Source organism: Oreochromis niloticus, linkage group LG18, assembly GCF_001858045.2.
Source record: "Oreochromis niloticus isolate F11D_XX linkage group LG18, O_niloticus_UMD_NMBU, whole genome shotgun sequence".
Taxonomy (NCBI): Eukaryota; Metazoa; Chordata; class Actinopteri; order Cichliformes; family Cichlidae; genus Oreochromis; species Oreochromis niloticus.
Window position 1 is genome coordinate 37532393 of NC_031982.2, and position 16484 is coordinate 37548876.

Below are 16484 nucleotides of genomic sequence, written 5' to 3' on the forward strand. Positions count from 1 at the left end.
GTCACTGTGGTTACAGCTGCTAATGAAACACTGTGGGAGGATTCACATGAGCAGCAAATCCACATCAACCACAAACCAACTGTAGGAACATTCAGACACAATAAAAAATATAACACTGAACACTTAAATAAATTAGTTTTATTTGGTGTTTCCACAGGTGTTAGTTCCACATCAGATATATGCTGGGTTTGTTCTCACAGAATTAAATTACAAAAACATTACACAAAGAAGTTTTATAAATACAAGAAACAATAAAATGCCTGGAAACATAATAGGATTATGAAACAAACCGAATGGATTCAAATGTGTTGGTTTCTTCAGAGGCAGCACGGTGGCACGGTGGTTAGCACTGTTGCTGCACAGCAAGAAGGTCCTGAGTTCAATTCCACCATCAGGCTGGGGTCTTTCTGTGTGGAGTTTGCATGTTCTCCCCGTGTTTGCGTGGGTTCCCTCCGGGTACTCTGGCTTCCTCCCACCGTCCAAAGACATGCAGTTTGTGGGGATAGGTTAATTGGATAATCGAAATTGTCACTAGGTGTGAATGTGAGTGTGAATGGTTGTCTGTCCCTGTGTGTTGGCCCTGCGACAGACTGGCGACCTGTCCAGGGTGTACCCCGCCTCTCGCCCTATGACAGCTGGGATAGGCTCCAGCGCCCCCCGCGACCCTGGAAAGGATAAGCGAATGGATGGATGGATGGATGGTTTCTTCAGTGAAATTCTTTTCATATAAAATTAATGTTTCTTAAGATTTGTCGGTGAGTGATGAAGATGTTCAAAGGAGTTAAAAACAAAGGTTAAATCCACTGGAGGTTTCTGAGTTTGTGCTGAAAGCTGTAACATGTATTGAGGTTTGGTTTTGGTGTTTGTAACATGCAGAGATATGAGAGGAGGAAGAGGCTGAAGGAGGAGCAACACTGTCACAGAGCAGAGCAGAAAAGGACTCCCACTGTCAGATACATTCAATATCTAAAGCATACAGAACAGATAGTGTGTGGAAGATGCTGTCACTGCATTACTGGCTCATGTTTCCTTTGTTTCTGATCACACTAACAGGTCAGTTAAAGCAGGAAGAAGAAATGTCTTTAAAGGATCTGTTTGCTAGAAATCACTGGAACAGGCGCTCACAGTTTAACATCGTCTTTAACAACATTTATCTCTTCCTTTAGGTGTCAGCTGTGATCAACTCACTGCAGTCAAGGATGAAGAGTCCACTTTAGAAGGAAACACTCTCACTCTGTCCTACACTTACTCCCAAGATGCAGATCTCAATGATCATTTCTTCTGGTATCGACAATATCCAGGGAAACCGCCAGAGTTCCTGATCCACATATCAGGGATGAATATTTCTAGACCGTCAGAGTTTCTGAAATCAGCTGCAAGATTCTCCACAAAACTGTCTGGAAAAAAGCGTTTGGACCTTCAGATCTCCTCTGCTGCAGTGACAGACTCTGCTGTGTACTACTGTGCTGTGAGGCCCACAGTGACAGGAAACACCAAAACTCTGTACAAAAACCTTTGGAGCAAAGACAACAGAATACTCCACAACATCCACTAGAGCAGACCTTCCCAAAGTGTGGGGCCCGCCCCCTAGGGGGGCGCAGAGCCATTGCAGGGGGGCGCGGCATGAAAAGGGAAAAAACAAAACGCTTGGACAATGCTGGCACGGGGCTCCCACACAAACACAAAGCAGGAGATGAAGCATCGCTGAATATGTTTCCAAACCAACTTCATTCTAAGCCAAATATGGTGAAGCATATCTTCCCTTTGGCTTCACCTGCACAAGTGCAAAGGTAGGTCTCCCCTGCAGAATTTGTTTTCCCTGCGTCGAGAGCAGCGCTGGGGACAAACAGGATCCCACATTCTTGATTTTTAGTTTACAAACACTTGTTGTAATAACTAACTACTCCTGACATTTTGGACATGTTAGCTCTTTATACAGTAAAGTTACAGCGGGATACAAATAATATCAGGCTGATCCTGCCACGATTTGTTCCCCCGGTTCAAATCACGGACAAACAGTATCCCACAGCTGTTCATGTTTTTAAACCCATTTTGCACAGAGAGGCATTTTTGGAAAAATGTATTGACAGCAATGTTGAATATTATTACACAGGAAAAAAAACAACTACATGTAAAATAATCACACCATGACGCCTCCGCCTTTCTAAATAGAGGGACAGTAACTGCGTGTCTCTATGTAAGCGTGTAAAAACTGAAGTCAGATTAACAGTATTTTGTCTCTATCTGCCATTCTGCAATTCATCTCCTGTAAACAATAACGTGGCGCACAGCGTGACGTGGAAAAGAGGCACATACCTTTGACGTTGCGTGACGAACTCTGTAATCCTCGTCCACATGTAAACGCAAAAAAGGAGTTTTAAAAAATCTCCGTTTTCGGTGATTCCAAACGCCGTTTACGTGTTGACGAAACAGTTTTCAAAATCACCCGTGTAGGTGTGGACGTAGCGTAAAAGAGTTAGTAGTTTATTTTCTTACTACCTGTAATTTATTGCAGATTACTTGTATTTGCTTAATTGTTTACTAAATGTTTGAGGTGTGAAATAAACCGCAATGGAGCAAAATATGGGTGTGTGTGGTTGGAGGATGTGTTTGTGCGTGTGCGCGCGCGCGCGGGGGGGGGGGGAGGGGCGCGAATATTTTTCTTGTAAAACAAGGGGGGCCCAGCAAAAAAAGCTTGGGAACCACTGCACTAGAGGGAGCCACACACTGTTAACTTCTCTGTTTTCTGCATTCTTTGTGATGATTGTAGCATCCCCAATTGAAAAGATGATCTCAAACCTATTGAACAGCCATGTCTTTTCCTCTTTCTGAGCTTCACTGTGTCTTTTTTAGCTCCCTGAGGCTTACCCATAGAGGCGGTGGCTTAGCCTCGTCCATGCCAAATCTACGCTCTTGATCTAAGCTACCATTCCTGTCCAAAATACTGGAGAGGATCGTTCTTTCACAACTTCAGCCGTATTTGGATGTGAATGCCATTAATGATAAATTTCAGTCTGCTTACAAACCCTGTCATAGCACTGAAATGACGTTGCTCAGAGTCCAGGATGATCTCCTCCTGGTTGCTGACTCTGGATGCTTCGCTGTCCTGGTCCTACTAGATCTATCCTCGGCCTTTGATATGGTAGATCATAACATCTTATTAGCGAGGCTTGGACACACAGTAGGCATTAGAGGCACCGCCCTAGATTGGTTTAAGTCATACCTTTCTAATAGGTCTTTCTCAGTCAGTTTGGGCCTTTATTTTTCCTCTGCTGCACCTGTCTCCTGCAGCGTGCCTCAAGGATCTGTCCTTGGTCCCCTGCTCTTCTCACTGTATATGCTTCCCTCAGGCGCAATCTTTGAGAAGATTGCACATCATTGTTATGCCGATGATATTCAGATCTATTTCGAATTAACTGATGATCTTGCCATGTCTTGCACCGTTTTCGTGAGCGTATGCGTAAGGTCAAAGATTGGCTCTCTGGTAACTCACTTATCTTAAATGACAGGAAAACCGAAATCATCGTGTTCGACAGTAATATCCCTTGTGGCCAACTCCGTGACGCCTTTGGTCGCTTTGCCAGTTACCTCTTCGGCATTGTTTGTGACCTGGGTGTGATTTTGGATAGCTTATTTAAATTCGACAAACAAGTGTTTTCTGTTGTTAAATCCTGCTTCCACCAATTTCGTCTTATTAGCAAAGCCAGACATTATGTCCTGCACCTGGAAAAGCTCATCCACGCCTTCGTGACATCTAGGTTGGATTACTGCAACTCCCTTTCATTATTTTTTATATGGTTTGAACTCTACTCTTCTCCATAGACTGCAAATTGTTCAGAATGCGGCGGCTCGTATCCTTACTGGTACGGTGTGTCTCCATTACCCCCGTCCTTGCTGACCTGCATTGGCTTCCTGTTAAGTACCCTATTCAATTCAAAATCCTGCTGCTCACCTTTAGAACTATTAACAATAAAGCGCCAAGTTACCTCATTGAACGATTTAGATCGGGGTGGCCAACTCCAGGTCTCTACAGCGGGTGTCCTGCAGGTTTTAGATCTCACCCTGTGTCAACACACCTGAATCAAATGATTAGTTCATTACAAGGTCTCTGGAGAACTTCAAGACATGTTGAGGAGGTCATTTAGCCATTATATCAGCTGTGATGGATCAAGGACACATCTAAAACCTGCAGGACACCGGCTCTCGAGGCCCGGAGTTGGCCACCCCTGCCTTAGACCATACACCCCTGCTAGGGTACTAAGATCATCATCCCAGTCATTTTGGTACAGCCAAGTTTGCACGTTTGCCTTGGCTGCCATGAAATAAAATACACTATAATACAATTGTCTTTGACTTTGCACAGCATATAACAGTGAACATTGTAAACCTTTGCACTGCCGACTAAGCGTGACAAACTTATCGTGGTGCGTTAGCGCCCTCTGGTGGGTGAAAACCCTTACACTTACAGTCAGCAGCTTTATGCTCTGTGAAATAACAAATACACATGTACACAACAAAACTTTGATACCAACCTTGTTCCCTCATCAACCTGGCGCTAAGGGACCATTTGTGACACCTTAACAGCCATTTGTTTCCTGTTTCTTAACCACTGAGAACGCCACATTCAAGCTCGCGCTGCTGCTGTATAGTTTATGTAAACTGATGTACGACACCGTGTGGTTCTATACCTTTTCAAAGTAAAAGCATCAACTGTTTCCAAGCTGAATAATAAGCACTTATGAGCCAATTTTCGATACAGTAAATATTAATAAGGTTATTTACACTGATAATTACACAGATTTAAATAAATAATTTCACAGAAACTTCATGTCAGTCAGAAAGTAAACACAGAAACAGTGACAGACAATCAGGTTTATAGATTTTTTTTCATATTATTCTTCCTCAGTAAAGTACAGTATAATGAGTAAAGCACAATACCTTGATGCTTTTTTGCCTTGGTGAATAAAAATGTAAATAAAAAACAATAAAATGAAATAGCTTGTTAAATTCATTGCAGCAAAATGAAGCAGTGTTTTAGTGCAACTGATTATAAAGTTTAAATATAACGCATGTTTATCATCAGAAAGCTCTTGTTCTCATAAAGAACTGCTATCAGGAAATGTCAGTGAGGTTTCATGACAGACACAGCTCAGCTGGAGGCAGAACAACAGAAGTCCAGAATAAACCAGTTTCATCCAGTATTTTACTCCAACCACAGAGCCAGCCTTCATGGTCATTCTCTTCATGTCTTGCAGGAATACAAGACATTATGTCAGCAGGGGGAATAAATAACACAGTGTAATATTCACTTCCTATCTGATCTTGACTTTCAGCTACAGCAGAGTTTTAACTGTGTTTCTATTAAAAAGTTTTGTCTTACAGACTCTCAAAGTGCTGAACACTACAAGCCACACTCGCCCTTCACACACTGATGATGTGTTTAAGGACCACTGACTTTTCACTTTGTAGACTTCCTGCTGCCAATGAAAGCAGAGCAGCAGAAAGACGTGCTGAGTGTAAAGCTGTCAGCAGGGGGAATAACACAGGGCTGTGAATGAGTCCTGTCACTGTGATCAGGCTCCTCCTTCTAATCCACCAACTTAGTGTTGATGAAGACTAAACAGAGAGATCACAGCTTCTTTATACTTGCTGTAGCTCACAGTTACTCTACACTGCAGATATGACGCCTCTGTTCATCTCAGTGCTGCTGGCTGCTATGTGCCTCGGTATGAACACAACTCTGTTTCTTTGATATCAATCCAACATTGACATGATTCTTTAACAGCACACTGATACTGTTTGTTGGTGTTTTACAGAATGCAGAGCACAAAAAGACAACGTGCTGCAAGCAAAAGGAGAAGAGACTGCTGCTGCAGGAGGCACAGTAACACTTGGCTGTCTCTATAACGTCAGCATTACAACAAATTATTATCTCTTCTGGTACAAACAGGATGGAAACAACAGCCCCAAATTCCTCCTGAGCCGCTTTAAGGTTGGTGAGGGGAAAACAGAGGCTGGAGACAGATTTTCATCCACACTTGATTCCAGCAACAGATCAGTTCCTCTGAAGATCCAGAAGCTTCAGCTGTCTGACTCTGCTGTGTACTACTGTGCTCTGCAGCCCACAGTGACAGGAAACAGCAAAACTCTGTACAAAAACCTTTGGAGCAAAGACAACAGAATACTCCACAACATCCACTAGAGGGAGACACACACTGTTAAACCTCTCTAGTTTATTAGGATACAGACTACATTCATTTTTATGGATTTACCAACAAAACATTGTTTCTTTACCTTTTTATAAATAAAAACACAGTAAATATAATAAGAATCATCTGAAGTACCTCAAGAGAAGAAAAGTTCAGAAAGAAAAATACCCTCAGACCACAAATTACATTTTAAGTGACTAATACACGATAAGATAAGATAAGATAAGATAAGATAAGATAACCTTTATTAGTCACACACATGGGAAATTTGTTTTGTTACAGCAGAAAGTGCAAAGTTACATCGCAAAAATTAGAAAAACTCTGGAATAAGATAAAAATAAGATACTGTACACAATAGAATAGAATAAGATGAAATACTATATACAATCGAATAAAATAGAATTAAATAGAAATACAAATGCTATATACAATTAAGTATAATACAACGATGCCAGAAAAGAGTATTGCACTTTGTGTTATTGCTATTGCACATGTGTGGATGTGTGTGTTGGTCAGTTGAAGTCTTTGTTGTGGAGTCTGACAGCAGTGGGGTGGAAAGACCTGTGAAATCTCTCCATCCCACATCGTGGGTGCCGCAGCCACTAAAGGAGCTGCTCACTGCTGTCAGAGATGTTGTCCAACAGGGATGACAGCTTAGCCGCCATTCTCCTGTCACTCACCACCTCCACTGGGTCCAAAGGGCATCCTAGAACAGAGCTGGCCCTTCTGATCAGCCTGTTCAGTCTCTTCCTGTCCCCGGCAGAGATGCTGCTGCCCCAGCAGACCACACCATTAAAGAGGTCATAGAAGGTCTTCAGGAGTGGGCCCTCCACTCCAAACAACCTGAGACTCCACAGCAGGTACAGCCTGCTCTGCCCTTTCCTGTAGAGGGCGTCTGAGTTATGAGCAATGTTCCCAATAAGCTGCGTGTGTGCGCAATTGTGCACTGCTGGCACGGTCTCTGCGCACAGAAAATCTGTGTTGCGCACAAAAAAAAAAAATCTAACCTGAATTGAAATTAAAATTGAAACTTTAACAATTCTGTTTTGCAGTGTTAGTCAGTGAGTGACTGGCTGCTCCTGTATGGGATTAGAACGATGCCACCTTATCCTATAGTCCAGCCAATGATGCGATTCACACTCGTATATATGCAGCTAATCAACGTCGTTGACAGGCTATGACAGCGTCCTTATGTGCCGACACCGGTGTTTGAGCTGGCAAAGCGGCGTGGCTGATGTGCAGTGAAGCCACATTAATGACAACGTGTCCAACCATTGGAGATGTGAGCAGGACAGACGGAACAACTGACGGAAAAAGTGTGGACTTTATACCAGTTTTTAAATTGTGTTGATAGGTCACGTAAAACCAGAGTTATGATAAAAATATCTGCAATGTTTGGTTTTCTTCCTGAATACTGTCGTTGTTTATATTTACTGCGGGAAGAAACGGTAAAAACGGCGTTTTATAAGGAAAACGCTCGAAAGCGCCCTCCGCCTGTGAGCAAAAACAAAACCAAAAAAACCCCCACCCTTTCCTATTGGTGGAAAAATGTACCATGTCGACCAATCAAAAAATGACGCGAAATTAATTAAAGTAATCCGATTACTTTTTTCAAGTAACGAGTAATGTAAGGGATTACTATTGCAAAACAGGTAATTAGATTACTGTTACTTTCCCGTAGGAACGCTGCGTTACTGCGTTACTAAAACTGTGATTTTTTGCGAGAGTGTCTCATGACAGTGACATAAGCGAGTGCGACGTTCGTGGCAACAGCTGTCTGCAGATCAACAATGGATAATATATCGAGTACGGGAGAGAGTATGAGTGTGCAGCGTTTAAAGCGTGGAAGTACTGACTTTACTTTGAGTTTGATTCCTTAAAAAGTGACAAAAACATTAGTGTCTGCTGTTCACTGCGTGGAAGAAAACTTTTTACAAAAAAACCCTAAACTTACGAGCAAGTACTGACAGTACGCTACGACTGTAATGGGAAATTCACAGACAAACTCGTGGATTCTTCCACTGACCGCTGCGGCACACCTGCACCAGGGCAAACATCCGCCTGCCCCACTCCTGCTTTACAGGTGAAAATAGAGCAACAGGACCACTGAGTCTTTGTTTTTATTTATTTTCTGCTGTGTTTTACTTGCATCTATTTGAAAGAGTGAGTGTAAACACAAAAAAAATATTTGATTTTATGTGCTGGAATGTGCAGAAAATAGGTTTAAATGTTAAACTAATTTCTTCCAGTCAGAGAATGTTGCAGATAATTTAATTTTTGCTTGATGCATAAAGTTAAAAGATTAAAACTAATAAAACAAGTTTTAAAAAAGAGACTTTTACATTTCATTACATTTTGTATGATGGATTACGCAGAAAGTAGAATTGGCCTGAAAGATCTATCACGTTATCACCTGTTCAGGTTGTAAATCGTGTTTTTAAAAAGTAACTAAGTAATTAATTACTTTTGAAAATAAGTCATCAGTTCTTTTATATATATATATGTATGTATATATATATATATATATATATATATGTATATATATACATATATATATATATATGTATAAAAAAAAACAAAAAACACCCAGCACGCCCCTGCGGGCGGTTTATCCTTCAAGCTCGGGTCCTCTACCAGAGGCCTGGGAGCTTGAGGGTCCTGCGCAGTATCTTAGCTGTTCCCAGGACTGCGCTCTTCTGGACAGAGATCTCCGATGTTGTTCCCGGGATCTGCTGGAGCCACTCGCCTAGCTTGGGAGTCACCGCACCTAGTGCTCCGATTACCACGGGGACCACCGTCACCTTCACCCTCCACATCCTCTCGAGCTCTTCTCTGAGCCCTTGGTATTTCTCCAGCTTCTCGTGTTCCTTCTTCCTGATATTGCTGTCATTCGGAACCGCTACATCGATCACTACAGCCGTCTTCTTCTGTTTGTCTACCACCACTATGTCCGGTTGGTTAGCCACCACCATTTTGTCCGTCTGCATCTGGAAGTCCCACAGGATCTTAGCTCGGTCATTCTCCATCACCCTTGGGGGCGTCTCCCATTTTGACCTCGGGACTTCCAGGTTATACTCGGCACAGATGTTCCTGTACACTATGCCGGCCACTTGGTTATGGCGTTCCATGTATGCCTTGCCTGCTAGCATCTTGCACCCTGCTGTTATGTGCTGGATTGTCTCTGGGGCATCTTTACACAGCCTGCACCTGGGGTCTTGCCTGGTGTGATAGACCCCAGCCTCTATGGATCTTGTGCTCAGAGCTTGTTCTTGTGCTGCCATGATTAGTGCCTCTGTGCTGTCTTTCAGTCCAGCTTTGTCCAGCCACTGGTAGGATTTCTGGATATCAGCCACCTCCTCTATCTGCCGGTGGTACATACCGTGCAGGGGCCTGTCCTTCCATGATGGTTCCTCGCCTTCCTCCTCTTTCTTGGGTTTCTGCTGCCTGAGGTATTCACTGAGCACGCTGTCAGTTGGGGCCATCTTCGTGATGTATTCGTGGATGTTTCTTGTCTCATCCTGGACTGTGGTGCTGACACTCACTAGTCCCCGGCCCCCTTCCTTCCGCTTAGCGTACAACCTCAGGGTGCTGGACTTGGGGTGAAACCCTCCATGCATGGTAAGGAGCTTTCTTGTCTTTATGTCAGTGGCTTCTATCTCCTCCTTTGGCCAGCCTATTACCCCAGCAGGGTACCTGATCACGGGCAGGGCGTAGGTGTTGATGGCCCGGATCTTGTTCTTACCGTTCAGCTGACTCCTCAGGACTTGCCTGACCCTCTGCAGGTACTTGGTGCTTGCAGCTTTCCTAGCGGTCTCTTCATGGTTCCCATTCGCTTGCGGGATCCCCAGGTACTTGTAACTGTCCTCTATGTCTGCAATGTTGCCTTCTGGTAGTTCAATCCCCTCAGTTCTGACTACCTTCCCTCTCTTTGTTACCATCCGACTACACTTCTCCAGTCCGAATGACATTCCAATGTCATTGCTGTATAGCCTGGTAGTGTGTATCAGTGAATCGATGTCTCGTTCACTCTTGGCATACAGCTTGATGTCATCCATGTACAGGAGGTGGCTGACAACTGCTCCGTTCCGTAGTCGGTATCCGTAGCCAGTCTTGTTAATGATCTCACTGAGGGGGTTCAGGCCTATGCAGAACAGCAGTGGGGACAGAGCATCTCCTTGGTAGATCCCGCACTTGATGGTGACTTGTGCTATGGGCTTGGAGTTGGCCTCTAGTGTTGTGTGCCACATCCCCATTGAGTTCCTGATGAAGGCTCTTAGGGTCCTGTTGATCTTGTACAATTCTAGGCATTCCAGTATCCAGCTGTGGGGCATTGAGTCATAGGCCTTCTTGTAATCAATCCAGGCTGTGCACAGGTTGGTCAGTCTGGTCTTGCAGTCTCGGCTGACTGTTCTGTCTACCAGTAGCTGGTGTTTTGCGCCTCTGGTATTCTTGCCAATCCCTTTCTGTGCCCCGCTCATGTATTGACCCATGTGCCTGTTCATCTTAGCCGATATGATGCCTGACAGGAGCTTCCATGTAGTACTGAGGCAGGTTATTAGTCGGTAGTTGGATGGGACCGGTCCCTTCTTGGGGTCCTTGGGGATCAGGACCGTCCGACCTTCAGTTAGCCATTCCGGGTGTCTCTCGTTAACTAGCAGCTGGTTCATTTGTGCTGCCAGACGCTCGTGGAGTGCAGTCAGCTTCTTCAGCCAGTAGGCGTGAACCATGTCGGGGCCTGGTGCTGTCCAGTTCTTCATACTGGAGACCTTTTCTTGGATGTCTGCCACTGTGATGGTTACTGGACCCTGTTCAGGGAGGTCGCTATGGTCTGCCCTCAGATCCACTAGCCACTGAGCATTGCCGTTATGGGTTGTGTCTTTCTCCCATATGCTCTTCCAGTATTGCTCCATCTCCAGCCTTGGTGGTGCTGTTCTGTTATTATTGTTCCCTTGCCACTGAGAGTACACCTTTGCTGGTTCTGTGGAGAACAGCTGGTTTATTCTCCTGCCTTCTATCTCTCTGGTGTACCTCCTCAAGCGGGTGGCCAAGGCTGTGAGTCTTTGCTTGGCAGTTTCCAAGGCCTCAGGTATGGACAGCTTGTTGTATTTCTTATGCACCTTCTTTGTCGCGCCTTTCTGCAACTCCGTTAGTTGGCTAACCTCCCTCCGTGCTACTTTGATCTTGCCCTCTAGCCTCCTTCTCCATGGAGGGTACTGCCCCTTGTGGCTGTTCAACTTGTAGCCAAGCATCTCACTGATCACTGCTGCCGTAGTGTAGATCAGCTTGTTAGTGTCGGTAATCGTGGTTGTAGGTATCATCCGTAGTGCTGCATTAACATCATCTAGCAGACCTTCCGAGGGTACTTCACGTAATCTTGGTAATCGGCTACGGGGGATCCAGGTTTCAAGCTTGGCCATGATCCTATCTTTTAGGTCAGTTCCTCTCGCACTCAACGATCCTTCTCCTATCGCACTTGGGGCTATGTACCCAATCTCGGGTGGGGGTGATGATATCTCCCCCCTGACCTGGCGTCCTGACTCCTCCTTGCCATAGCATTTATGTTGTACCTCGTCAATCTCTAGCTGTGAGAGCAGTCCCTTCTTTCGAATGTTGGAACACTGAGCTACTAGTTGTTTCGCCGTCATTGTGGATGTTGGGTATCGAAGAATCCATAGGTCCCTCATCCTATTCATGTAACCCCTTCCGCCAGGGTTACTTGTGTTACTTGTGTAGTAGCATTCCAACAACGCCCTGTTTTCGTCTCTTGCCCACCGATGCCTTCTTGTTCCAGTAGCCCACTTGTATGTATATATATATATATATATATATACATATATATATATATGTGCATGGAGGGTTTCACCCCAAGTCCAGCACCCTGAGGTTGTACGCTAAGCGGAAGGAAGGGGGCCGGGGACTAGTGAGTGTCAGCACCACAGTCCAGGATGAGACAAGAAACATCCACGAATACATCACGAAGATGGCCCCAACTGACAGCGTGCTCAGTGAATACCTCAGGCAGCAGAAACCCAAGAAAGAGGAGGAAGGCGAGGAACCATCATGGAAGGACAGGCCCCTGCACGGTATGTACCACCGGCAGATAGAGGAGGTGGCTGATATCCAGAAATCCTACCAGTGGCTGGACAAAGCTGGACTGAAAGACAGCACAGAGGCACTAATCATGGCAGCACAAGAACAAGCTCTGAGCACAAGATCCATAGAGGCTGGGGTCTATCACACCAGGCAAGACCCCAGGTGCAGGCTGTGTAAAGATGCCCCAGAGACAATCCAGCACATAACAGCAGGGTGCAAGATGCTAGCAGGCAAGGCATACATGGAACGCCATAACCAAGTGGCCGGCATAGTGTACAGGAACATCTGTGCCGAGTATAACCTGGAAGTCCCGAGGTCAAAATGGGAGACGCCCCCAAGGGTGATGGAGAATGACCGAGCTAAGATCCTGTGGGACTTCCAGATGCAGACGGACAAAATGGTGGTGGCTAACCAACCGGACATAGTGGTGGTAGACAAACAGAAGAAGACGGCTGTAGTGATCGATGTAGCAGTTCCGAATGACAGCAATATCAGGAAAAAGGAACACGAGAAGCTGGAGAAATACCAAGGGCTCAGAGAAGAGCTCGAGAGGATGTGGAGGGTGAAGGTAACGGTGGTCCCCGTGGTAATCGGCGCACTAGGTGCGGTGACTCCCAAGCTAGGCGAGTGGCTCCAGCAGATCCCGGGAACAACATCGGAGATCTCTGTCCAGAAGAGCGCAGTCCTGGGAACAGCTAAGATACTGCACAGGACCCTCAAGCTCCCAGGCCTCTGGTAGAGGACCCGAGCTTGAAGGATAAACCGCCCGTAGGGGCGTGCTGGGTGTTTTATATATATATATATATATATATATGTATGTATGTATATATATATGCATATTGTTAAGGTTCAAAAATATAGGGAAGGAAACACAGGAGGAATGCAAGTAACCACACTGGTCCAAAGAGTAAAGACGATGATTTTAATGAAATGACACGCGTGGGAGAATGAGCGGACTCCGTAAGCAGACAGCCCCACAATCTCATCCTCCTAACATCAAAATACAGTTTTATATGCATCAGAGTATATTTAGTGACGCCCCCTCATTGCGTCATCACATACATCAGCTTCAAAACCACAAATGTTCTATTCGACAACTTAAGGCACAATTAAAAGTACACTGGCTTCCATCTTCTCCCCGGTGGTTTCCCGTAAGCCAGCTCAGCTCTCGCATCGTGCATCTACTGCTTCATCAGTCAACTTTCACCTACACCCTAACAGCGTGTGTGTGTATGTGTGTGTATGTCTGTCTGTGCGTGCACAGAGTGTGCATCTGCTCTCTGCACCTTAGTTGACCTCAACTTAGGCAACCAGGCTAAGGCCATCCTGTGTTGTGATGATCTTAACTTCTATGTAAAATGTATAAAACAAATGTTTCAATCTACTACAACTATTTAAAACTTAATCAAAGCTTAATCAGACATATAAATGCATAAAAGATGATAATAGCATCATCCAAACTCTGGTTTTGGTTTCACTTCCTGCAAAAGCACGTAACTTCAAAAACATGTAACTTCCTGTCTTCTTTTGGCACAGAGTTACTCTTTCACCCTGCAGTCTGCATAAACATTTAAGATTATAAATTCAACTCAACAGTTTGAAATGGTTATAACTGGACCTGTAATAAAGGTTGATATGATACCAATATATTTGAACCTTTGAATGCAATATCAATACCTCTTGTATACATATGCTTGCTACATGATTATGATGCAACAGTAATGACAGTAATGACAGTAATAACAAAATAATAAAAATAGAATTAATAAAAATAAAATAATAAATGGAAATAACAAAAATGACAAAAAATAATACTTCGTTCCCAACAATATATATAAAAGAAAGTTGTGTTTTCAAAATTGGAGTTCAAGTTATTTTTACTTCCAGCAGTGTTAACATACTACACAGGTCCTGAACAAGATTTTTTTTAAAATTTTCATTGTAAGTGGGCTAAAGCAGTTAATTAAAAGTAGTCTAACATAAATGTAAATGCTGTAATTTGATTATTTTAATAAACATGTAACTTGGATGGATTCGATGCTGGCGTGACCACAGTGCACACGTCTGCTGTTGCTCACAGTGGTCCAAGGGATCGCTCAGGGAGTTTGTGTGTTCGCTCAGACACATGAAACATTAGAGGAAACATTGATTATGAGTCCAGTCCAGTTTATTGTTCAGATGAATATCAAGGTTCCTGTAGCTGTCCACAGCCTCAATGTCCCAACCTTGAATGTTTAGTGGTTGCAGTCGAGGATGTTTGTGCCTGCGGAAGTCTACCACCAGCTCCTTGGTTTTACTAGTGTTGATCTGGAACATGCCAAAACTGTTGAAATTTGTCAGACATCAATATGAGAAAGCAGCCCTGTTATTGACACATGACCTCTCCCTTTCATTTAATCTGATATTGTAACAGAACCAGAGCACATGCTCCAGGCCCCAGAAAGCTGCAAAACCTTCCATAGACCCAGAGAACACCCTCATCAACCTGCAAAGCACACAGGGAGACACGGCCAGAGCCAACCATCCACAACTCATGGAAATGATCAGTGGGAACCAGCAACAAATAAATTCATCCAGTTGTTGCTGTTTTTTTGAGGATATAGACATCGAAACTGCTGTGAAGTAGAAGTACATTTTTCTATTCAGTAATACATAAATGAAAACAAAAATAGTTTTCTTCGTGATGCTTTAGGCAGTAAGAACTATATTTCATGTATTTACTTGAAACAGGTGCTCTATTATTGTAGGGTCCACCTTACAATGTGCTGTATAAAAAAAATTTAATTTGGGTGAGGTTGGGATACAGCAACTAAACCATTTGGATAGATCTTCACATATCCTCTGCTAGAAGCTCTGGACACACTCAAAAAAATGAAACGTTGACTTTAATTAAAATTATTTTGTCAACAGGTTCCACGAAATTGCATTGTGTTAGTTTAAAGCAAAAATCTTTAGTTCATCTAATTTTAAAAAACTACTTAAGATTAACAAGAGATATTTAAGACTACCTAAATCAAATTATGTTGTATGAACATAAATGATATATTTACAGGTTAGATAGTTTAGATTAGTTACTTAAACACATTTCTTATTTGTGGCAGTAAAATGTTAAATTTAAGTTAGATTAATTCAAATATTATATTTTCAGCCACCTTGTGCTTTACTAATTAGTTTTACATAAATCTATTTTGTCAACAGGTTCCACACAAATGAATTAAGTACATCCAACTTATTTTTTTAAATTTCTTTTATTGCCAACACATTCAGTGAGCATTTGTGTAAACCCAGTCCAAAATAAAACACAACAGGTCATTAGGGTTAGTAACTAACAGTATGTAGACAGATGCAACATCAAGACTTTAAATTAAATGTCTGTATCTGCCAGAAATAGAAGAAAAAAACATTGAAGACCACATAACATGTTGATAAGATGACACTTGAGTTATGCACATGTGATGCTAGTAAGGTCTGTGGAGTGTTTTTTCTTCTGGTGTCTAAAATGGATAGCAAAGTTGCTATTTGCAATGATTGCTTAGGGTCAGTCCAGTAACACAACGCCAATGAAGTGCTTTCCTTTAACAATGCAAAGTGAAGTGTCCACCTCAACAGCCACAATTAAAAAAATGAATGTTGTAATGATAATAATAATAATAATAATAATAATAATAATAATAATAAATAGTCCACTGATATTAGCAATCAAAGAAAATTATATCACCATCCCAAATAAAACTTAAATAAAGCATGCCAGCATTATGGTCTAACAATAAAACAGCTTGTCAGCGTTCAGTTTTTTTGCAACAGCACAGCAGTAACCATTTAACACTTGCCACCCTCAACGTTTATTTTACCAGTGTTTGGGCAAAAAACTTGGGTTGTAAACATTTTAACATGGAAACAATTGTTCGTCTTTAAAAGTCCGCAAAATATACATTCATCCTGCATTCCTAACTTACCCTTATTCTTAGTATGTATTGCAATTACCTTTACAATGCACACAATGTAACACAAACAGAATATGAACATATTTCCACCTCATAACAATATACCTTGAACGCTAATATACACACCACCCTTCAACATTTCTGGTGCAGTATCATCTCTCAATTAAATCCTTTAAATCTCAACACTTTTGATTGTCTCTTACTAGCCCCCCCTCCCCCCACAAGAGTAAAATCTCTC

General features: G+C 43.0%; 1 protein-coding gene and 2 gene segments (V, D, J or C); 2 read left to right on the forward strand and 1 right to left on the reverse strand.

Annotated features, from left to right (window-relative positions):
- LOC106097251 (zinc finger protein OZF) overlaps window positions 1–16484 on the reverse strand; it is a 126940-nt gene that overhangs the window by 38020 nt on the left and 72436 nt on the right.
- Window positions 778–2917, forward strand: LOC112842895 (T cell receptor alpha variable 3-like). The segment is given in 3 exon segments: window positions 778–1053; window positions 1167–1473; window positions 2854–2917. Coding segments are annotated over 3 exon segments (426 nt in total).
- On the forward strand, window positions 5465–6142 carry LOC112842818 (T cell receptor alpha variable 19-like; the record flags this gene model as incomplete). The annotated part of the segment is given in 2 exon segments: window positions 5465–5726; window positions 5817–6142. Coding segments are annotated over 2 exon segments (372 nt in total), but the record flags the coding sequence as incomplete, so codon positions are not given.